The following is a 24,607-nucleotide window of genomic DNA, read 5'->3' as shown; positions in this document are numbered from 1 at the left end:
AACAGCACGGGTAAACGGACAGCCTAATAAAAGGTATCCGGATAAACGGCACTCCACTGTACATACTTTGTACATCAGTGAATCATGAATCAACCAACACAAACGATCTCAAACAATTTCTAAACAAATTTAATAGAATGGTTTAAAAAAAGACATTGGCTGGTATTATTGAATCCGTTCGTAGCGGGAACGTACGGTGCTCACATGAAATTCTAGGAATGGCAACACATTTCTTGAGCCCTCTCCTACAACGCCGCGGTGAATAACTGTAGCAACCATCTAGTACGTTAGGAAAATGAGTGTCGGGACGTACGCCGCCGCTACGAACGGATTCAATAATAGAATTATAATAGAATTTCATGTGAGCGCCGTACGTTCCCGCTACGAACTGATTTAATAACACCAGCCATTGTCGTTCTATAAACAAGCGATGGTTTCGGTTGCAAATAACAAAAAAAACCATTCAAATCAACACCGTTTCCCTCCAACCGTCATCGCTGAAATGTTTCACGCGAAATCTTTCCATTCAAACCGTTCCGGTGCAGCGCGTTTTCACGCAACGAACGAAAGCGAACATTCCTACCCCCTTGACGTTACTTTGACACAGCAGTGACAGGCAACCAGAGTGACCAGAAATACCGATTTATCTGTATTCCTACCGATTCACAGATGACCGCCCTAAAACTACCGATTTTCCATTTATCCTACCGAAAATCACAGATATTTGATTTTCCAGTCGTTTAAGCTTAATCTGTGGCGCTTGGGAAGAACTTGCCACCACTGAGAAAAAAGAATGAGCATCTTAGTTATTCTTTGGTTTAGAATTCCTAGTACCATTTTCAGATCAACACTTCAGAAAGACCTTCATTTGTGTAACCGCTGAACCAAATCTAATCCATATCCTAAGTAAAGGATGCATATTTTCTTGAAATGGAACTTTAATTTTGCGCATTAGTAAATGCCCCCCCCCCCCCCCCGCTTTCACTTCTTTCAACTCGAGTTAAGTTTCGAGTTTTAACCTACCGAAAACTACCGATAAAATTTTGATGCGCCTACCGAAAACCGCCAAAATAATCTGGCCACACTGCAGGCAACACGGCTGTCAGTGTAAAAACTCGAAAAGATGCATAAATTCCGAAGTTGTTGCGAAGATAAATAAAAATACGCACACACACAATGGGCGAAAGGGCGAGCGGTACCGAGCAGTGCGTTTAATTTACCCTTAACCACCCTTACCGATGTTCGCCAAAACGATCCTCCGGGTGAGGTAGTGCGGGGTGACAAAGTGATAACAGTGCGTGTGTGTGCTATTGTAGAAAAGAAGGAAGGACGAGCTGCACGAGAAGAAGCAACAACAACAAATGGTACGATTGTGATAGAAAAAGAAGGGAGTGCGGGCGCAGGGTCCGAAGATATATTCTCCGTGCGTGTGTGTGTGTGTGTGTGTGTGTGTGTGTGTGTGTGTGTGGGTGGGGCGAAACAAAGAAACGATCACCCACCGTCATCGTCATCATCGTCCCAACAACACGGTGTTGTGCAAGTTGTGTTGTGGTGTTTTTTTTTGTCCAACCCTCTGTCCGTTTGTTTGTTCTCTCTTCCTTCTATTGTCGTTCGCGGAAGCATAGTAGGTGGTGGAAAAAAGGTGAAGAGAGAGAGGAAGTGTATCAAAAAGGAACACAATCATAGAAACTACGAGATAGAGCGCCTCCCTTGTTGCTAATGGTTGCCCTGCCTGCCGTTCAAGCTGCCGTAACCAGTTGTAGCGCTACGTAGGTACTACGGGACCCCCAATCTACTCGCAACCGTGTGCGTGCCCGTGTGTGTGTGTGCGTGGGCGTGTGTGTGTGCGCGCGGGAAGGGGTCGTGTTTTCGTTATGCCAATCGGCCCAGAAATGGCACAGCTGGCAAGGTACGTGGGTCACTGTGGCGGTGCCACTAGTCATCGTCCGGAATCGGCACAAAACGCCGGGAATGTCAGCAGCAGCAGCAGCAGGGAAGTGTGAGCGAGCGAAACAGTGAATGTAGTGTTTGTGTGTTTGTGGTACGTTGTGAATTGTTACGTGTTGTATACAGTGTGTTATTGAAATAAGCATTTAAAGTTGAAGAAATCACTGTTCACGGGAGCTGCTTCGACAACGAAAGAGGGCAACCGTGTTTCGCTATCTTTAGTGTGTGTGTGCCCATCAAAGTAAACACAGTTTGCCACGAAACGCGCGCGTCACGGTGATTAGAATGTGTTTAGTGTGTACTGCCTTCCCCACCCCGGTTCGACAACGACGAAGAAAAACCGGAAATTCCGCTAATCCTTGACTGCGAAAGCGCACACGATTCTCCCAATACCGCTGCGGCAGGGTGTGACAGAGTAGTGGAAGAAGAAAATAGAAGCCCCCGCCTCCCCGCAAAACGTCGTCTATCAAAAGACGAGGAGGAGAAGGGAGGTTGTTCCATTATCAACACAACCGCCGTGTGTGTGTGTGTGATTGTTGTTTCCCGCTGTGCACACCAATCCACACGCACACAGATCCACACCCCGAACGCGCGTCCATCAAATGCAGCAGGAGGAGGAGGAGAAGGAAGGAGAGACACTCGAGACCCTCGGAACACACGAAACCACGGAAAGAAGGTCAGTTATATGTGTTTCGATGGGCGATTGGTGGCGCGTCTTCGCCACCACCATCATCATCACCATCGCCATCATCAACAACATCAACCCATCTTGCCGGCTGTGTGTGTGCGTGCGTGGGCTATGTGCGCACTGTCCAAACCGGCCAAACCAATACCGAAATTGTTCCAACCTATCTCAACATTTTTCGGCGGCACATATTTCGGCCGCCCGGGCCCGCTTATCGATGGTGCTCCGCATGTTTTTCTCCGACGCCGTGTCGTGTATCTCGGCTTCAAACGCCCAATAAACCGTTTGTATGGCTGTGTGCGTGTGTGTGTGTCTCGAGGGAGCGCACGGACGCAAATAGCGCACACAGCGGCACCGAGACACTAGGCTAGATTCAAATTGTTTGTTTGTTTATTTTTAGTTAAAAGTTCGTGATCGACACAGATTAGCGGCAATGGCCTGTGGGGCCTCAAACACATACCACCGCAAGGCAAGACGATCGTAGTGTGGGGAGGAATATCGAGAGCCGGGAAACCGGGGACGGGGTCGGACAGTGCGAGACAATATGGCGAAAATGTCGCAGCAGGCGCTTTGGGCCTGGGAGCTGAGTGGTTGGATGGGGGAGTGGGTATCATTTAAATATTACCATCTCCATCCCCCGAGAGCGAAAAGGCTGCGGAGAAGAAACTTGAATCGAATGGGGCGACACGGGAGCAGCTTGAGCAACAACGGCACGACCGGGCAGGGGAGGATTGCATAACGGATCGTGTAGAGAATGGAAGCTTCCGCTGGCGGCACCCCCCGGCGGATGACGATCGATTGCAAATGCAAATTGTCCCGGACGCAAGGGGACCGGACCAGTCGGTTGCTCTTGTAGGCCTATTGCTAGAGGGAGACGTGTGTTTTATTTGTTGTTGTGTTGTGTATTGCACTGCAGGAGTCATAGGGCGCGCGCCCTGTCTGACACCTGTCCGTCGGTGTGCATCGGTGGGTCAGCAGCACCTAGAGAGCAGCATGGTTTCCAAATGACCAAAAATGACCTCCTCCCTATCGCATTGTGTTGTCTAGCGGAGGGTGCACAATCAAAAACAGACGATTCGGTGCGCCTCCAGAAACGAACCCCCAACCCACCCCAAAAAAATAGAGATAGTGGTGGAATGTTTGAGGAGAGGATGGAGGGTTTTATCAATGCATTGGACAGTGGGTCAATCGGAGGCTTTTTGCCGGATCGATCTGGGATCTGCGTTTTGAGGCATTGAAGAGGAGAGGACGGCCACGGGATCGGTGCGATAAAACAGGGAGCATTTTAATCAGCCTGTCATGCCGAACGCAGCCTTTTAGCAGACTCATTCCTGTAGATAATTAAATTCTTACAAGAGTGTTAATTTGGGAGGGAATTTTCAATCGCTTTGGTTTTGTTTTGAATGTATTAGGCGTCCAATATGATTAGCGATTGATTAGGAACATGATATGCTAGAATGTTTCAGCAAAAAACACACATTTAAAATAAGATTAAAAGAAGATGTTTATGCTGAGGAATTCAATGATATAAGATAGAGCAAAGGATTCAGTTATCTGCTATCTCTGCTCTGCTATCTGCTTTTAACAGATGCATGAGCAAAAGCTTAACATATTTTAACGCGATTTTATGTCGATTTTTTAATAGCTCTAACGAGGTACAATTCTAACAGCTCTAACGAGTTTTCCGAGTTTTTCGATGTTGTCGATGTTTTTCAAAACAGCCTTCAAATGTTGTATTTCCATCACAATAATGTTTCAGTTCTTCCACATGATTTTCAACACGTCTCAAGCTGAATTGAACTTGATAGTTCTTTGTGATGTTTTGACATCTGTTGAAAAAAATCTTGGAGGTGATGAATAGTGATGTGCACATTCGAAAGTGACTTAGAAAACCCTGTATCGATCAGTCTGTTTTTTACATGATGATATAGTATTTTTCCAGTTCTGCTTCTGAACCAATGTGATTAGTCTGTTTCATTTACCACTTGACAATTTTAGCCAAATTATATAGAATATATAATATATTATATCGAATGGTATGATGTCTATATATCATGATCATATTAGGTTATGAGACTAAGAGGATGACTGAAACTTGTCAAAAATCAGAGCAGCAATTACATCCAGTGCAGATTAAAAGCCGAATGTATAGGGTTTTTATCCTAAATATTCAATTTTTGTGTAGTTTTCATTTCATTTCATTTATTTCATACAATATCCGCCATCAAGGCTAAATATAATAGACTTAAAACTAATTTAATACTAACAAATAAACAAAATAATTCATGAAAAACTAAGCCTAACTGACCTAGTCTTGACCTAGCAAAAAAGAAAAGAAAAAAAACAAGAGTAGAGCGTAGAGACTATCATAAACTTAACAAAAACAAAAAAAAGAGAGTAATAGAAAACTAAGGAGAATAATTAAAGGGAATTAGAAGAAAAAATACGGTTACGGTTTTCTGGGTATTTTAAGCCAATGATCTCCAATATGTAGTCGGTGCGGTGAACAGAAGTGGTCCGCAAAGAAATTGATTTCAACAGGCATGTCTAGAATAAGATTAAAACATATTTTTTTCATCAAAAATCTTTAAACAACGTCTACAAAATATATGCCTACAACGTATGTGGGCCGCAGTAAATGTATTGCAGGGTTTTTCCAAGTCAGGTTCGAATGTAAACGTTGTTGTTCACCGCGAGCAAAATGTTATTTCACATCGATTTGACATTTAATTTCCATCATCATAATTTTTAATTTCTTCTATATGATTTTCAACACGTCTCAAGCTAGATTGAGTTTGACAGGTTCTTGCGATGTGTTTAAAATCATGTGTAAAAACTGAAATTTCATTATGAAGCAAATACTCTATTTGACAGCTGTTGAAAAACATCTTGTAGGCGGTGAATAATTATGTGAACATTCGAAAGTGACTTAAAAAACTCTGCATCAACACCAAGTGGTCCGTGGGCCTAAAATCGTTTCAAGAGCACTGGTTTAAGCCACTAAGTTGATCATTTGACACGATTCAGATTGAAGATTATAGATATTGTCCTTTGCTGAAACGTTAAAAACCAACTAAATCAAAATTTATTTTACATTTGACAGTTTTTGAGTATGTGAAGCATGTAAGCATGCCTCGAGAACAACCTGCATTATACTCTTTTTATAGAATATTTATTGTACGAAAATATTTGCTCAAAAATGTACCTTAGTTTGGGAAATTTTAAATTTTAAACAAGAAATTAAGCGTCATGCTTAAAACAAAAACAAATTTGATTTCGAAAATTAAGAAACAAGTACACAATATTGTGAGCTGCAATAAGTTTTGGCCAGCTATGTCCCACAGTCGCTGTCACTGTGCCACACACATCGCCAATTGTCTAACGCGCCATCAGCCAACAGCCCTAACGACGGAAAAAAACGGAACTGTATATTTGCACAGGCTGAACAGCTAGAGAGGAAACCGGAGTGGGCGAAACGGTGTATGTCTATCGCGGGCACACTCACACAGCACTGCGCAACGTTGCATCAGCAGACTGCAAATGCAACTGCAATCCCGCAACAACAGCAGTGGTGCGCCGGCCGGCGTAATATAAATATCGTCACGAACGGCTCTCCGCCCCACCCGGCCCAGCCGGGCCGTGGCACAAACGATCCGGCACAAATACCAATTAAAGCCAGCCTCAATATCACTGTCAAGGGCTTTCAGTATGCAATGGCGTTTGGGGTGGGTGGGTGGTTGCAGTGCAGTTGTTGTTGTTGTTGTTGTTGCTTTTCGTTCGACTCCCATCGCTCAGGGGACGGATGGAGGGGTTGATTTCAAGGTCTTCTCAGTCGCCTGAGTCCGGCAGGGCGGGAAGAGGGAAAACGACCGAGGCAAAAGGTGGCTAGACGCTGGATTGATGCAATATCGCCCGTTCAAAAAGGGGTGGTGGTGTGCATTGGGTGGAAGAATCCTCTTTTGATTTGGCAGCCGTTTTTTGCCTTGCATCGAGGACACAGGAGGAGGCATCGCCAGTGTGCCCACCTCCACCAAAACGAAATGAAATTATTTTTGGCCGCGTTGCAATTAAATGCAGCTCCCGTGGCCTCGGTGCATTCTACGACAAAAGAAAAGTCAAACGAAAGAACGGGAATCATATGCTGGCCTGCCTTGTTTCGTCGTTGGTGTAAGGTGAACGAATGAAACTCATAATAGTATGGTGGCCACCGGTTTGCCGCTTTGCCCGAAACAATAACCTTTTTAATCTGATGTTTCAATCTTTAATGAAATGTGTGTGTGTGAGTGTACGATTGGTATAAACTTTATTATTCCCGGGCGCACTGGAAAGTCATGGCCATTTGCCTGTGCCCGGTCTGTGTATGTGTGTTGTGGTAGGCAGAACCGTGTCCAGTCGAACGGCAAATTGCGCTACGGCTTTACAGGGTTTTCCAAGGGTCACTTTCGAATGTAAACATTGTTTTTCACCCCGTGCAATATGTTATTCCACATCGCTTTGATATTTAATTTTGATCATGTTAATTTTTATTTTCTTCAGCATGATTTTCAACATTTCAATGGCCTGTTGCCACCGTTTTTTCTCCGGGGGTTTAGGCCGCATCTCATCAAGATTTGTGGAACATTTTCAAAATTATTCTGCACATGCATTTTGATGCATTTTTATTACAATAGCATACCAATATAAAAAGGATGAAGGTATACCAATTTGAAAATGGTTTTCCAAGCCACTTTCTAATGTGCACAGATTTAAAGGGGTTTCCAAGCCTCTTCCGAATGTGCACATCATTATTCACTGCCTCCAAGATGTTTTTAACAGCTGTCAAATGTTGCATTTGCATCACAATAAAATTTAAATTTTTCCACATGATTTTCAACAGATCATTCATCAGATCTGTCACACTCAGTGACAATTGTGACATTTGCATAATTGTGATGTAAATACAACATTTGACAGCTGTTGAAAAACATCTTGCAGGAAATGATTTATTTTTACGGGAGAATCGGATTTGCCGTATTGCTTAAATGAAAAATATTACAGGATTTTCCAAGTCAGTTTCGAATGTAAACATTGTTATTCACTGTATCCAAGATGTTTTTCAACAGCTGTCAAAAGGTTTATTTGCTTCAAAATGAAATTTCAGTTTCCACACATGATTTTCAACACATAACAAAGAATTGTCCACCTTAATTCAGCTTGAGTCGTGTTGAAAATCAAGTTTGAGAAATTAAAAATTATTGTGATAAAAATGAAATGTCAAGTTCATGTGGATTAACATTTTACACACGGTAAATAACAATGTTTACGTTCTAAAGTGACTTGGAAAACCCTGTATTGACATTCGAAATTGACTCGGAAAACCTTGTATGATGATGGAAATGAAATATCGTAGTGATGGTGATTGATATCTTGCACGCGGTGAAATACAATCGGCCTCAGCACAATTTTTCGATCGAAAAAATTCGATCGATTCGGCTGTCATTTTGGTGTCATTTGACACTCATTTCGCCACCAAGGTGTTCATTTTACTGGTCTTTTTGAAAACTGTTATACCATGACACTCACGAGCAAAATGAACTATGCTACAAAAATTCGATCGTTCCGCTTTGTATGGGGCAAAATCCGCGACGCATTGAGCTGCGGAAATTATCGAATATCAAAAAAATGCCATAAATCAAGGTTGATGTTTTTGAAAAACGTCATGTAAAACCAAGTTGGTAAATGTTTTGGTTCTTTTTCAATATTTTGAGTGATAAAAAAATATGTATTATTTATTTAAAAAAAAAAATTTACCTGTGGGGCCAACTTCATGTAGGGGTATAAAAGAAATAGTTATACTGTCAGTTTTACGTGAGCGCCTATCGAATTTTTTCGATCGAAAAATTGTGCTGAGGCCGAATGTTTACATTCGAACGTGACCTGGAAAACCCTGCATTATTGTTTTCCCTCGCCCTTCGACCTTTCCTCCCTGCCCGTGAACGTTGTTGTTGCAATGCTTTGGTGAGGGTGCTGGGTGAAATGCGCCTCGTCACTATCAGAAAGGGGAAGGAAGATAAGAAGAGAAAGAGAGAGAGAGAGAGAGAGAGAGAAAAAAAATAGATTACTTCTGCTGGATCCATAGGTCAGTTAATGTTGCGCGCGCACTGATACAGAGGGGACTTGGGCATTGGGATTGCGTTTGGGTTCGAATTGGCAACAGGAGCAATTATTGTGATTAAGTGATCATTTTCGTCTGGTTTTTTTTTTGTGTTGCGATGGCGTGTCATGCAGCATTTCCTATTTCCGAGCAGTTTTTAAAATTGCTGTTCAAGGCTATTTTTCGCTTATCACAATCGCTTGCTGTAATGCTGTTGATTAGGTGGTGCGTTTTTGGTGATGGTGGTTGTTTTGCCTTTTTTTGTCGGTTCTTGCCAAAACGAAACCACTTCTCGCCGAAACATCATGTGCAAAGGTGATAAATTCGGTTTAGATAATGCTTATCAAAATGTCTCCTGGGCGGGGAGGGTGCCTATCTTTTCACCCCCGTTTGTGGCGGAATCCATCTATGCGGAATGCGTCACATGTGTCTAGATTGTACTGGTTCGAATCATTTTTTGGGCGCCTACCTAAAGCACATCACGCTTCATCACGATGACGGTTCGCTTTTTTTCTTGTGAGGTGCATGCTTGCAAATGTGTACAAGAGAGTTAGGGAAATACCCATAAAATGGAGACTGATTGTTTGTACCTTGTAGTAGAATGTCATGTGTGCAAAACTGCACATAACGTTTGCATTAAAACAAAATGGATAATTTTTCATGGGCTTAACCAGCACTAACTAACGAAACGTTGATTGCACTTCTAAAAATAGCATCCTTTGAGACAGTAGACAGTATTTGACACTTGTATCAGTCGAACTTAAATCGTCATGGCCAAAAAAGTGAAGCAACTTCGATTAGAATCGTGCGTGATCAAACAACGGCATCCCGTAGCGTGTAAAACGGACACCGTGTGGCAGTTTGTGGGAGTCGTATTTCGGCCTTTTCGGCCTCTACAACATCTTGGCACTATCAGATACAACAATCAGAGCATCGAAAGAAAGTTGACGCTGAGCGACTTGAGGTTCCAAATGATGGCGTTTGTTTGGCCCGGAAGGTCGCTGCGACCGGCCATCTTTTACAACTCACTTACAATGAATGTTAACAGCGTTTAGAATCGAAAATGAATTGCTCAAGCTTGAAAACTACAGCTGTCATGTATAGCAAAAAAGCTTCAAGATTTAACTGATTTTTGGAAGAAATATCAAAATATCAAAGTTCTAATTAGAAATGCGAAATACTATTTGAAGCTCTTTTTCTGATATGAAAATTAACTCAAATGCTTTACTTCGATTTCAATAATGCTTCTACAGTTGTTCACTACACCAGGTTTAAATCCCATTCGCGTGTTATTTTTCAACAGCAAATCTCGCCCACTGTACCGACTGCTGCTGGGTTGTTTGTTTTCCATTTGACACGTCTCTGCGTACGGGGTGTTGGCGTCTATCGAGCGTTCTTATACGGCTATCAATGGTGGAAGGAAACCTACACACACACACACACATGTACCCGTGCAGGGGACTCTAACGGCAAACGCGGGCTATTCTCGACCACACTCAACACAACTACATCCTTTTGCGACGTTGATACTACCACAAAACAAAACGCCATTCCGACGACCACATTTGCTCATACGATTTATTACCGTAGAGAGAGTAAGAGAGAAAAAACAAAAAGAACACTGAATCAACCCCGTTGGGTGTATGTGTTCCGGGGGATGGTTTGCTACAGTTGCGCTCCATACATGTACATTTACACCCCCTGGTGTGGCCCCTGCGCCCGTACCACTTCAGCTTCCCTCAGGATGACTGGCCGGCTGGGCGCGCGAAATCTGCATGTAGGTGTATTGGTGTTTGCGCTTTATTGACACTGGTGGGGTATTTGAATAAATTTCGCGATAGTGTTTTTATTTTTTCTAATGCACATTTACGCCCCTCCCCACTGTGCACTGTATATTACGCCACCGTTACTTGCATTGCATTTGAAAAAATACTTAACTTCGCGCCACTTCCAGCCCGTCAGCAAGCGTCCTCTGTCGGGAACAGGACAGGGCAGCGCCATCTGGCAGCTCGTTCCATCGGGTTTTGCAGCATATTCGAGCAGTGTTTGTGCGCGCCCCCGTGCTCGTTCGGAAATGGCAGCATCGAGCAGTCGTCGGTTGTGGAATAAATCAATAATTCAAAAAACGTGTGCAACCATGTGGCGTAGTTTTTATGCTCTCGTATGCGCGCACTACATTTTCCATTCCGCGCTACAAATGTCGGTATTAATTTTCGTAATTAACAGGATGAATAGCGCACACAAACGCACACGTAGCTACAACGCTTCCCTAGGATGTTGTTTTTATGTTTGCGCGTTTGTTGCTACATGCGGCCTAATTCGCCCTAAATGGTAGGCTTGATTGATTATGAAGCGACAGCACAACGGGCTGCAAACTGAACCTTGTGTGTGCTTTTGACCTCTCGCCAGTAGTACTACGTGGAAGGTAAAGGTGAAGCACTTTGGCAAATTTGCTTTCATTTGTGAGATAATAATGCGGCGCAAAACATATTTCCCGGGATTTGTGGGTGGTAGTTTGTTTAATTGCAATCAACGTCCGGATTGAAAAGTTTTGTTTTTTGTTGTTGTTGCGCTCGCTCTTTTTTCCCTGGTTCCTGGAGCACAACGAAATCCCCGCTGCACCCGTGCGGCGCTAATTAATGTTATGTTTCCCTTTTTATCGGTGAAAGGTATAGTGTTCGTTTTTTTTTTGGTTTGGTGTGGTAAAACAAATAGGATTAGTAAGCTTTTTATGAAAAGTATCACTTGAATTCTTGAAAGTGATACGTAATTTAGTGAAAGTTCTTGTAGATCAAGAGTTCCACGTGTGTGTTAAGTTCATTTTCCGCTGCATCTTACTTTCGTCTTATGGAGGCTTACTAGAATTGTTTTACCTAGGTGATAGATCAGGGGTCGGTAAGGTCCGAGTCTTCGAGAACTCTTCATAGACAAAACTGTGCAATATCAATATATCCTGCTTTTGGACTTTACTTCTTCTTCTTCTTCTTTGACACAACAACCGCTGTCGGTCAAGGCCTGCCTGTACCATTAGTGGGCTCGGCTTTCAGTGACTTATTTATTACGAAAGCGGCATATTCATATGAAAAAAGTCAACAGTCAGTAATAATGAAAATAAGTTTACGATATTCTTTAATGTTTTCTGTTATTATGACAAGTCCTCCTGTACCATCTTTAGTCTTTATTATTTTAGGATATTTTACTATTTTAATAGAAGAAATATGAAATAATACGGACCACTTGGTACTTACTCTCGCGTTCAATAAAGGAACAACTTCACCAACTTTAGTTGTATGAAATTTTATTTTTGTTCTAAGTAGTTCACTACTTTGTGCAAACCTGCATTTCCCAATTAACATTGCGAGCTCGAAAATCGGGTTTTCGAGCTGTTTTCCTTATAGTGGAATCTTAAACTTCCCTTAAACTGCACCAGTTTAAGGGAGTTCTGGGACAGGCCATTTAAAATCTACTATGCTGTGGCTTTTTCGTTGCTTTCTTCTTTTTCCTATGGGAAATAATGTGTCCAATCGTTATCATTGGTCGTAAGATAGTAGTTTATGTGTAAAACACCGAATTTTCATAAAATAACGCCGCACGAAATGCTTGTTAAACGAATTGGATAGCGATAGAAGAAGATCATGCATACGCAGACACGAAATATTTTCGCTTTCAACACGGTTTATCACACACAAATCTACAATTTTTGGTATTTCGAGCAGCATTCGAGCAGATCACGATTAACAATTTAGAACAAAAGTCACTTGGTTATGCAACATCTCTAGAATCTGGATGTAGAAAGCCATAAGCAGTACCTGATCTGGATTTGGATCAGGAACCATTCCACTTTCGTGTTTGGCAGGAATCGCGACGTCGTCCTACCATCATCCAGTTTCAGGAACTTCAAGTTTCGCCATTTTTGTTTGTCGTTTTGTTTTGACAGCACAACATTTTACCTGGAAACTGTGCAATTAATTTCCACACTCACAGGAGCAAATTACAATTTCCCACCGACTGTGCGTGTGTTCCGTAAAAAAAAACAACAACCATTCGGCTTCTCGGGATTGGACGGTTTGCGCATTCCATTGATTACATTGGATGTGTTCCGCTTGTGTGTTACATTGTCAGGCTCAGTTCCCAGAGGCTACGGAATCATTGATCGGGCTGATTACAATTTACAGCCTGCATTCAGGTAAATTATTTGCCTTTTTTACTCTGCCTTTTTTATTGTGAAATCGAGAGCAACATTGTAGGGGTACTCTGTACGGTGTAAACACCAATTACATTATGTAAATGCACACCGAATGTGTGCCGGAAATTCCAAGCAATACCAGTACTGCAACTACTGCTACTAGACCTAGTAACTGCAAATGACGACTTTTCTTCCCTCTGGTCAAGTTACTCCTTTGTTTCGGGAAGTTCATTTTCGGGTGACGTCTTTGAAAATGGTAAGGTGGATTTTGCTTGTGGTGTGTGGAAGGTGTAAAAACCATTCTGCTGCCCTTGCTGTCAACCAGCGAGTGAGAGGTAGGGAGAGGGGGAGGTGGATAAAGCAAAAGGCTTGTCCCCAGTGACGGGGACAAACTGCGTCCGTTACCAAACAAAACGTGCATCGTTGGCAAAACTGAAACCAAAGCAATTGGAGCCCTTGCCAGCCAGCCAGCCAGCCAACGAGCGCGTCAACCGTCAGCGGGTCAGGCAAGCCCGTTAAGTATGCTGGTGCGTTCGTGTGTGCGCGGACCTGACGGGGATATGGTGAAGTTTGTGGAAGGAGAAGGGCAGGGGTGGTAAGCCCTCCAAGCCCCCAGCGACACACACACACGCTGTGGGGAAGGCCAGTGGAAGGCAGTACCGAACGATACGGGGTGCAATTTGGGTGGAAACTGTTTCGTGTGCTGGAACGTACGTAAGAAAATGTGGACAAAAAAGCGAATAGAAAAGTTAAGAGATCCTATGTGTGTGTGTGTGTGTGTGTAAGAATTGCAATCCCACCGGCATCTAGGATGTACTGATTCCGATCGGTTGGCGGAGGAGGAAATGATTTACTTAATTGAAAAGTTCCGCTTAGCCACCGCGTAATACCAGTGCACTGGGGGCGGTAAACTTTGGAGTAATTGATCGGTCTCTAAAGGGCGTGCTAAAAGTGTGTGTTGGTGTGTGATGAAAAGGCCACCGCAGTGTGGCAAATGGCGGGCAACGGACACATAGCACCCATGGCAACGTACTGGAGGCATGGAAGTCGTGTAGAATTAGATTGGGCAGAAATACGAGCAGAAACCTTCGTGCGAACTGCGTGGAAAACTTCGCAAAGGGTTGTGGGGCGTGTGGATAAGGAAGAAGAAGGAAAAAAGGGAACTGGAAGTACCTTAACCTGTTGGTAGTGAAGTGAACTTAACCCTCTTCTCTGCGATCAACGCTGGGGCAGTGAGGTGGCGTGGCGTGTGCCTGCATGTGCGTAATTCGAATCGGTCGATGATTGACGAAAATGAAATCGAAGAAAAAGTCAGTTGGTTGACGCTGAAGGATGTATGGTTTCTGCAGCATTTGCAAATATGGTTTTAAAGTGAAAACTCCAGCAAACTTGTTGGGGAAGGCGAGAAGTTGCTGTGTGTGTTTGTGATTGCGGCGCACATTGCGTGCCGAGTGCAGCAAAAGTTCAGTTGGCGAATCGTTGGCCTCAATATGCACCGGTTTGACCAGCGAAGCGATTGTCTGGCTAGTTTGTTCTTAAAAAAAAAAAAAAACATAAAAAAGATTATGACCATTAAGTAAAGAGGTTAATCAAGTTTGAATGTTTCGTGCGGGCACTAGAGATGTGGCGAGTCAGTTCGTCAAGAAATGGTCAGTTCGTTCTTTTCAGTAAATGAACGAACTGGGTTCACTTAGCTATTTTAGTACAGTTCAAGCAGTTGGTTTGAATTAAACCCAATGGATACCCGAACAAATGAACGAACGATTGATCGAATAAACATATTACGCATGAACGATGTGCTGAACTGAACGATGTGCTAAACTGAACGATGAACTGTAATGAACCATGGACTGAACTGAACTAAACTATGAAGTGAACGAAACAAAACAATGAATTTAACTGAATTTAATGAACTGATTTAAACGGTTCTATTGAACGATCAACTTAACGTAACTGAACGATGAACTAAAATGAACCATGAATTCAACGAAACGGTGAACTGAACTGAACAATCAACTGAACTGAATGAATAACTAAACTTAACGATGAAAATTGTATTTATTTATTTATTTATTTATTTATTTATTTATTTATTTATTTATTTATTTATTTATTTATTTATTTAATTTAACAAGGTTATTTAGACATGCTGGCCTCCATAACTTAATACTAGATTCCTAACTAATATAAATATTGAACTCATAAACAAATAAATAAAAGCTGACCACAAAAATAAATTGATAAAAATAATAAGTATTTCACTCTCAGTAAAGGCTTCGCAAAGAGTTTTTTTTAGTACATTAACGCTTACGCTATGATCGACAATGCTGTTGCAACAGAGCTATACGAGTTAATCATTCTCAAAAGTGGATCATTATGTCCAAATAACGTAGACCTAAAATCAGTTCTAAATAAGGTACGTTGCCTTAGATTCCTACTAGGTGGCTGAAAATTAATTTGTTCTAGAATAAACGGGGCATCAATGAACTGTAATGAACTATGAACTCTACTGATCAATGAACTGAATTGAATGACTAACGAATAGAACTGAACTATGAACTGTACTGATCAATGAACTAAACTTGAATTGAATGAAATTGATCATCGAACTGAATGCAATTGAATGAACTGCACTGAGCATTGAACAGAACTTAACGATGAACTGAACTGAACGGTGGACTGAATTTAACGATAAACTGAACTAAACGATTATCTGAACTGAACGAAGAAATATATGAACGTTGAACTGCTTTGGCAGGGTTTGCTATTAACTAAGTGGATTTATTTAAAGATAGTGTAGCAGAACTGTCTTTCTTGTTCAGCTTTTTTTTTAAAGAGCGAACTGAATCATGGAATTCGTTAAAAAAAAACTATTTTATCCAAGCCATATTGGGCATGATGGAACCGGAAAGAGTACCTCGGAATGATGATTCAACTTCCCTTCTGAATATTATTCTCACTAGCTAGCGTGACTTTGCAACTGTCAAGGGCAAAAGTAGCGTCTGACAGCTGACCGACAATGTTCGTGTGGCTCACTGGGATCCACTGAGATTTTCATTGCCACCATAAAGCACCTTCCCGTATGTGTCCCCTTATTTTTTACCATAGTCATTATCTTACGATTCACAAGTCGTACGTGATTTTTGGCTCAACCGACATTGGGACAGTTTGGTAATGGGGTCGAGGGAGAGCAAAAAAAAAAAGAAAAAAAAGTAACGACATGTGTTTGATGGATATTGAGTCAGCCAAACCCTGAAGGTTCTCCCTTTTGCTCCCATTGATTTGGTTTGTTGGTATTGCTTCTTACAACTGTGAAAACCAGCGCTACTAATACTACTAATGGTATTACTACTACTGTTACTACTGCTCTGCTAACACTGAAAGGTTCTATGACGCCACAAATGTGAGCTTTCAATCATCATTCGTTTGCGTGAGTTAATGCCGTTTTGCGACCGTGCACTTATCTGTCGATGGCTGTTTAAAGGCACTTTGGGATGCCGCTGTGGTTGTCTGTGGTTACAAGAGACAGAGAGATAGAGATAGAGAGAGACAGAGAGAGAGAGAGACAGAGAGAGAGAGAGAGAGAGAGAGAGAGAGAGAGAGAGAGAGAGAGAGACAGTACTGGTGGGATGACTTTGGCGGGATGTGGTGGGTAATCAGTTGAACTATTAAGTATTTTTAACTATTTTTAAACCCACGACACTCTGACGAATACGACCGTAATGGAGGTTTTATAGCAAATAGGCAGTCGTCTTCCCACTCTCACTACAGTCCCACACAGCCCAGAAGCGTCTTTTATTGTAACACAATTTGCAGCGGCAAATGGGTTTCCTTTAAATTAGAAACGACTAATAAACATATTACCCCAGCGGGAGAGTCAAATTCACGTCGCTGTAGTTCGCATCATCATACACCTACTGCCGGGCGTTTCTTCTGACTCTTATTTATGATTTTGCTTGTTTTTTTTTGCTCGGGAGTGTGTGTGTGTGTGTGTGGGTCCCATTAATTTGATTCTTCTCCGATGTCCTGCTGCCTAATGTCGGTCACTCTAGCGTTGTCTGACGGATGGTAGTAAACAACGGCGGCCGGCCGGGTCACGCTTCGTTCAACGTGCGCAAGCAACACACCACCAACACATATGGGGTGCTGGTCAGTTCTGACCGTTTCCGCCATATCGGTCATATTCCAACCTGTTGGTGGTCGGCCCCGTTCGCTCCCGTAGGTCCAGGGAGGGTGTTTCCTGCTGCCTCTTTGCTGTGGGTTTGTCTGTGCTTATGCATTATGCCGTGACATACTTGTTGGTCGGCCAAATCCAATCACTGCATATTCTGGGAAACGGGCAATGTTGGATGATGATTAGTTTTTTCGTTGGTTCCATGGCTTTATTACTTCATTATTTTATCGTTATCGAGCCTTAGTTAAATTTCATTCGAAATGATTTACATGTCCGCATTCTTTTTTAACAATGTATTAGAAATTGAAATCACGCAGAATTTTCAAAATTCTGAGAAAACGCACGAATCTCTCGTCAGCGCGAGTGCGTCTTGAGGCCACTTACCACGATGTACACGGGGACGGGTCAGTCACACGGCAGCATGGAGTCACTGCCTTTCCCCTCTGCCTTGTGTGCAGGAAGCATCAACCTGACGGGTATCACAGGTAGGAGGTTGGTACGCCCTCAAGGGATGTCCCATAGCAAGCAAGCAAGCAGGGCTCTGTTTATCTTACCATTATGGTTCGGTTTTGTCCTCCGCTGACCTTACCCGGGAAACAACAATAACTAGTACGCGTGTGAAGTTGTTGACCTACGGTAAAATGCTGCCGCTTTGTCCTCGAGGAAGTGCACCTTCGGGGAAGTGACGATCAAATCATCGTTTCGGTAAATCAAGTCTCCTTCACATTGTTTTCATGATGAAGATAAGATGTTTTATGTCATAAGCAAAATTAGCTTCAATGCATTATGAACTATTCTTTAAGTAATTTGTGTTCATTTTCCCTGTCATAACTAATGAATAAAAATCATCATTTTTAGTTTGCCAGAATGTTTGTATTGGACATTCGGCATTGATTTATATGTTTTTTATTTTTAAATAATTTTCCATATCATTGGTTCCTCAAAAGTACGGTTCCATACTTCTCAAACTGTTTAGTGTATGATTCAAACGAAGAATTATTTACTTTCCTTCTATAGCCTTCCTAAAAACTGTCAAAAAGTGTAGGCTTATGTCAAGACGGAAATTTAGAATTAAAGAAAAGCTTCAGTTGTGTGGAAATCATCCATTCATTCCCAACCTCGTGTCGTCCTCGTATGACCGATGGACAGTTGTGGATTGCTGTAGTGACATGTTGTACATCTTTGTTTGAAACCGTGAGCCCACACAACGTCGCAGCAGCACTCTCCGCTGCAATCGCATACACACAATGTAAAGCCTATCGGTAAGCCAGCAACTGTACGTGACTGGAGTGGCGCACAACAAATGGTCGCCAAATATCGCAGGAAGAGACAAAAATTCCTGTACAATCACAATCATCCGCTGCTGCACGAGTGCGCCCAGTCCAGTGGGCATGCACGGGGAAAGACTTGTAAACTGCAAATTCGCTGAAAGTGTAGGAGGTTCCGAGGTACTACTTCCCGAAAAATCCCACCAACCGACGCAACATGCCGAGTGCTTTCTAAGATATCAAGCGACGATTAGCTTTCTATATTGGGCACAATGCGTACTGGAAACTGTTTTTCTCGTGTGCGTATGTGTGTGTAAATAGATGGTCCTTGAGCGGTGGAATGCTGATTTCTTGAGCTTGTTTGAGGCTAGAGGTAGGCGCTGAGATCTCCTGGTCCCCGGTTGTCAGGCACTTTGCCCGGTTGGCTTTAGATTATATACGTACGGCACAGTATGGTACGGCATGTGCCTCTGATTGCCGCCGACGTCCAATTGTAGCCGCTCGCTGTGTCCTCATTTAGACTGTGCCTGATATTAGCGACTCACCCCCACACATCCCCCTCCCTCTGCCACCAAGTCCTCCGGTACGGTAGCTTAACGAGCTTAACTCCGGGCGGATGAATGGAAAACTGAAAAGCCACCAGAGCGCCCAGTTGGTGTTCTAATCAAACCGTTCGGGTTGGTTCGGTTTGCTCGGAAGTGCTAGGATGGGGTTGGTCCACATCTTGTGCTTGTTCTTTAGTTGTTTGTTTACCCCTACGCATCACCTTCAATTACATGATTTTCTTTTTTTGGAGCAAACCATATCGGAGACACTAATCATTTTATCTTCCCTCTTTTTGTTACCCCGTTGCAGTGTAACCCAAATGCCAATCAACTGCATGTAAGGAGTCGCCGCGCTGCTTCGCATGTCGCAGGACTTGCTCGGTGTGTGTGTGTGTGAGTTGCGGTAACGATATTCGAGTCGTTGTGCAAGATATCGAAGTGTAGAGACACCGGGGGAGAAATAGAAAGGAAAAAAAGGAACGACGACAAACGACGGTAGAAGGACAGTGAAACCATACCCGGCCGAGACGAGTGGCCGGGCTGAGACAGTGTGTCGGAATGAACGAGTCTCGCCGCAGTCTCGTTCCTCCTGCTGTAGTAGGTGTCGAAGCTGCACGTGGGGCACACCCGGCCGGTGCAACGGTTGCGTCAACTGTTGCGGGCAATCAGAATGGCGCACCAGTGCAGGCGAATGCAATGCTGATCCCGGGTGACAACAGCAGGCAGCATCCGGCCGCCGCCGGCTACGATACGGACGGCGAGGAAGACCCACCGGTGGCCGGTAGCAACGCGAACACGACGGATGGTACGACGCATTCGAAAGACCTGACCGATACCAGCTGCTCCAGGTGAGTTTTGCAATCGGTTCTTGTGCCTCTTTTCCTGTTATAATGTAATAGATTTCTTCTGGTCGTGTTGTGTATATGTGGGGTTTGTTAGCCATAGTGGCCTGGGGCCGAGTGGCTCGCTATTTTGCAACAGCAGCGCACTACTTTCCTGTGGCTTCCGAGCGGAATGAGATTCGCTTCCCGGAAGGTTTTGGGATCAATGTCACAATGTAATCAAATCTGCGCAACCGAAGGGAGGCGCAGAAGTATGTCAATTGCTTCGGACTATTCTTCCTGGAAGGCAATTCCTGCCAGACAGTTTCCTTTACCACGTTGGTCATTCTTTGGTAGGCCCTTTAGTGCTCGTAAACTGTGTGTGCGCGTGGTGATTTGGAAATTTGGTCTTTGCACGAAAGCACTTACGGCAAATAATGTAATGCAAATATTCATATCATCGGTTAGCAGCTAGTTTGGTCTGCGGCGCACACCAAGCGTCTTGTGTGCTCTTTTGAAAGCTTTGGCGATAATGAATCGATTCTGCAGAAACGGGCACTTTTGGACGGCTGTTTTAAGCCCTCCTGCGACCCAGATGTCACCAATCTTGAAGTTGGCATTTATTTCGATGTTGGTTATTACTTTTAATTCTTGAACTGGCTTTCTTACTCGATGTCGGAAGGATGTTATGAATCTTGGATTAGACTAGCCTAACTGACAAACTCTAAGCGTCTCATGACGATTCATTTAGAGTTTGAACGTTCGTAATTGCATTTCGATTGAATTGTAATGAGGATTGATCGTATTTTGTCTCTCTCTCTCTCTCTCTCTGTCTCTCTCTTGTTGACCTGATCACAATAGAGCACGTCGTCGTGATATGGAGCGGTCAACCAGGATGCTCCTCCCATCCATGGAGACACCCGATCGCGCGATTGGTCTCGGTGGGACATTAGTGGTGCATTTGTCCAGTATCCTCATAACAACCTTCGCCACCGTCTGGATGCTCGATTCGGCGCCAAGCTCGAACACACTGGTTGAAGATGGTCCGGAGGATGCGTCGCTCAAACACGCCCAGAGCGTTTGTATCCTCCGCTAGGATGGTCCAAGACTAGTGTTTCTAAAGGACCACCGGGCGAATCAATGTTCGATATATCTCACATTTCGTGAGAGCTCGAAGTCTTTTGGATCTCTCAGCAGTCGGCGAAGCCCATGGTATGCACGAATTCCCTGCATATTTGCGTGGTGATCGCCGGATTTCGCTGGTGATGTCGTTATTCGAAGTAACGACTGTCCCGAGATAGCAGACCTCCTTTACCAACTCGAGGTATTGTCGCCGTCAACTATTGCACCGCTTCCCTGGTTCACTTCCGATGGTCTGAGTCTCCGGCAAGCAGGTATTTCGTCTTCGTCGCATTGATTATCAATCAAATTCTTGCTGATTCACGTTTGAGTCTCACGCCTCACACACCTTCACTGTTGTCCTGCCGATGATGTCGATGTCATTTGCGAAACCAAGTAATTGGAGAGACCGGTAGAAGATCATGCCACAGATGTCGTTGTGTTCTAGCCCCGCGGTTCTAAAAACTCCTTGCAGGGCGGTGTTGAAGAGCAGATGAGAGAGTCCGTATTTTTTTTACTAACAGTATTTATCTACAAACATTGATCTGTTTGCTATTATATTTATATTATTTCCGTTATTTTTTTTTATTATTATTATTTATTATTACTATTGCTATTATTATTCGTTTTCCTATTATTTATTTACATTGAGGATTTTGGAGTGGGACTTGCGAAATGTTGTGTTCTTGTTGTATCCTCTAAGGGCTCAGTTCTTATCTTTATTCTCACAAGTTTGTCACTAACTGCCTACAGTTAGTTACTCAAGGTAAACTAAACCTAATTCTTAGTAATCGGCAATTTAAGAAGTTGATCACAGAATCGCTTAGGTGCTATCCCCTAAGCACGGATCATCTATTTAGATATCTAATGCTGTGATACGTCAGACTTTACATGTTTTTTGTTTTTATAGTTTCAAAACAACACGGCATGTGGCCGGTTTACTTGGCTAAAAAAACACAAAAAGTAACAACATACGTAGGCTAGATTGTATGTCTGTCTGTCACAATGGGTCAAATAACAAGTGACATGTGTTTGTTGTAAGCAAGTCGATTCGCAACAGAAAAAGGACTCCACCAATCCATTCATCATTTGACGTCAGTGCGCCGGGTTATGGATCAATCTTTCGCCCGTGAAAGATGTAACAAATGCTTCATGGCATGTGTCAAACCCACGTGAGGAAGAGGCTCCATTCACGCCGGCACGGGCCATTCATTGGGTTTGGGTTTTAAGTGAATGACCATCCGCCTCCATTGATGGCTCAGTCATGCCTACCCAAAAGTATCCACTTACTAAGAATACTAAAAAGTATCATATTTGATCGGTGTAACTCTTACAGAGGTTACTAATTTTGTGATGTTTATTGCATGAAAAATAAAGCGCGAAATTAAATGTTTAAAAGACGTCAGAGTTTTAAACGAAAACATGCATCATTTAGCTATTGCAATCATTTAACGGCAACATTGTGTACAATATACCGCAGCAAGAAGAAACCGCACCAACCAACAGATGCCACTGAAGAAATTGATTTGTTTCATCACCACCGGAATGCATTCCTTCTATTTACCCAAGCAGCACTCTCCGTGCAGCAATCCAAGCGCCGTGTACAAACAGCGTGCTCTAGCGGTACAATAATAACAATCGAAAAAAAAAGGCAAACAAACGACAGCCACTTAATAAATGGATCAAATGCGATTTATGTTTTTAAATAACTCTACTCTGCCAACTCTGCCCCAACGCAAACGACACGCTCCCGCTAAGGCAGACCAAACCGGCGGAGACACAGAAAATAGCCCAAACAATCGACAAAAACACCACACCACCGTCTCGTACGTCATCAAAACAAACAGCATCACCAGAGAGCGCAACATCATCAGCATTTTTGATACCGATGGGAGGGGGGACAGCAGTGGTGGTAGGGAACTCATCTTTCTGCATCATCACCACCGCATTTCCATTGTCGTCGCCAGTGGAGGAAGCGATGAGTTAGAGCTAGTGCGCGCGCATTTTGATCGCTTATACGGGGGAATGCCAAATTGCCGGCCAAAGGCCCGCTAAACGGCCTCCTCTTGCTTGCACTTACCTTCTTCAAACCATCTGGGAGGGTGTCGGTTGGGGAAGTGCAGTGGGGTCAGTAAGCAAAAATTGTCTTAGCAAATGGAATTTGGTACGCCAGTGATCGTGTAAAAGCAAACCCTCCGTAACGTTTCCAACGCTCAAAAAAGCTTTTCCTGCAGCAAAGTTTTCACCAATTCTTTTGTGGAGCTGAGCGGGAGGGTTGGGGGGGGGGGGGTAATTTATTGATAAGAGGAGATTGATATACAGAGGAAGAGAAGGAGACAGAGAGACAGAGAAAGAGAGTTAAATGAAGATAACAGAGCAAACCGAACGGTTGGGGAGGCAAACATTAACGCGCGCTTTGGCCGTCTTTTGTGCAATGGGGAAGAAAGAGGAAGAGGCCATTGCTGCCATTGAATCAAAGACATTCGTGTAGGTCATTTGAATTGTGTGTATATGTGTGTGTGTGTGTCTATTTTTTGTTATGCTTTTTGTTATGAATCAAGAGCGAGAGACGAACAAAAAATAAACGACGATAAGGCACGATGAGCGAGAAGCGACACGAGAAAGCGAGACGGATCAACCTGTTTAGTGGCCAATAATCAGCAATCGCAAACCTGCCGAACAGATTGAAGAACTCGCTCACTCATCTGTTTTACGTTTGTGTGTTTGTGGCTGTGTGTGTGTGTGTTGGTCGTGAAAACTGAGTGCTCCACTGGTGCTTTGCACGTTCAAACACAGCAGCATTCGAAAGAAATGGACCGCAACATCTTACGCGGCCCCAACTTACTCCTCCATCCCTCTCCGCACATTCCCTCCCCCCCCTCCCCCCCTCTTGTATTTTCTAATCTATCACCAATGTGAACGTGTGTGAGTGTGGGTGCGCGCGGCTGGTCATGGTTGCCAAGTCAACAAGCATCGCCAAACGGTTTGATTGAAATCCGGCCGGTTGGGGTGTGGGGTTGAGGTTGCGAGCGGTGTTGGTGGGTGCTATGAACAAAAGGAAGAAGCAGAAGGCATCCACTAAAAGAGAGAAAAAGCGAGAAAGAGAGGGAGAGAGAGAGCAGCTGTATTTGCGTTCGTCAACAAATAGTTACATTGTAAGGGCAAGTTATGAATTTATTACGCGATCCGATGGCACACACCACAAAGGCCCAACCCACCCATCCACCCCTCGCGGACGGTGCCAATAGATCGCACACTAACGCTACCTTCCCAAAAGAGGGGGGGGGGGGGGGGGGTTTGTGTGTGTGAGTGAGTGTTAGGGGTGTCATTACACAAACCGTTCTCTCCTCGGCTGAGTGGCGAGCGAGTGTCGGGGGTTGAAATCGTGTTGAGTGTCCGATTGAGTGACCGAGTCAGTCTTTGGTGAGTGACTTAGGGGGGATGGTCACTGATACGGTGATTATTGTTTTATTCATTTTGCTAAGCAATATTAATAATTGTAATAATAATACAAAAAAACTCATACTTTGTTGTAAGATTTTTGTACCATTTCAATGACTGTAACCTTAAGACCAATCATTTGACGTTGTGTTGTTAATATTGCAACCAACACTTGTACCTTTTCGACACACATTGATTCTGTGATCATTAGAAAACAATCAATCGAGAGCGGGGGACATTGCATTGGCTCCCGAACTGCGCTGTCGGGAGCTATTTTCGGCGCTCTCA

General features: G+C 43.5%; 1 protein-coding gene across 1 annotated transcript in view; it reads left to right on the top strand.

Annotated features, from left to right (window-relative positions):
- The first annotated feature begins 1,103 nt into the window (after window positions 1-1,103).
- Window positions 1,104-24,607, top strand: part of LOC120953844 (uncharacterized) — a 57,283-nt gene continuing 33,779 nt past the window's right edge. The window contains exons 1-2 of the mRNA XM_040374145.2: window positions 1,104-2,623; window positions 19,249-19,786. Coding sequence (XP_040230079.2) covers window positions 19,497-19,786 — 290 coding nt within the window. The 5' untranslated portion in view covers window positions 1,104-2,623; window positions 19,249-19,496. The remainder of the gene's footprint in view (window positions 2,624-19,248; window positions 19,787-24,607) is intronic.

This window comes from Anopheles coluzzii, chromosome 2 (genome assembly GCF_943734685.1).
Source record: "Anopheles coluzzii chromosome 2, AcolN3, whole genome shotgun sequence".
Lineage (NCBI taxonomy): Eukaryota > Metazoa > Arthropoda > Insecta > Diptera > Culicidae > Anopheles > Anopheles coluzzii.
This window is presented reverse-complemented; position numbering and strand designations above follow the sequence as displayed.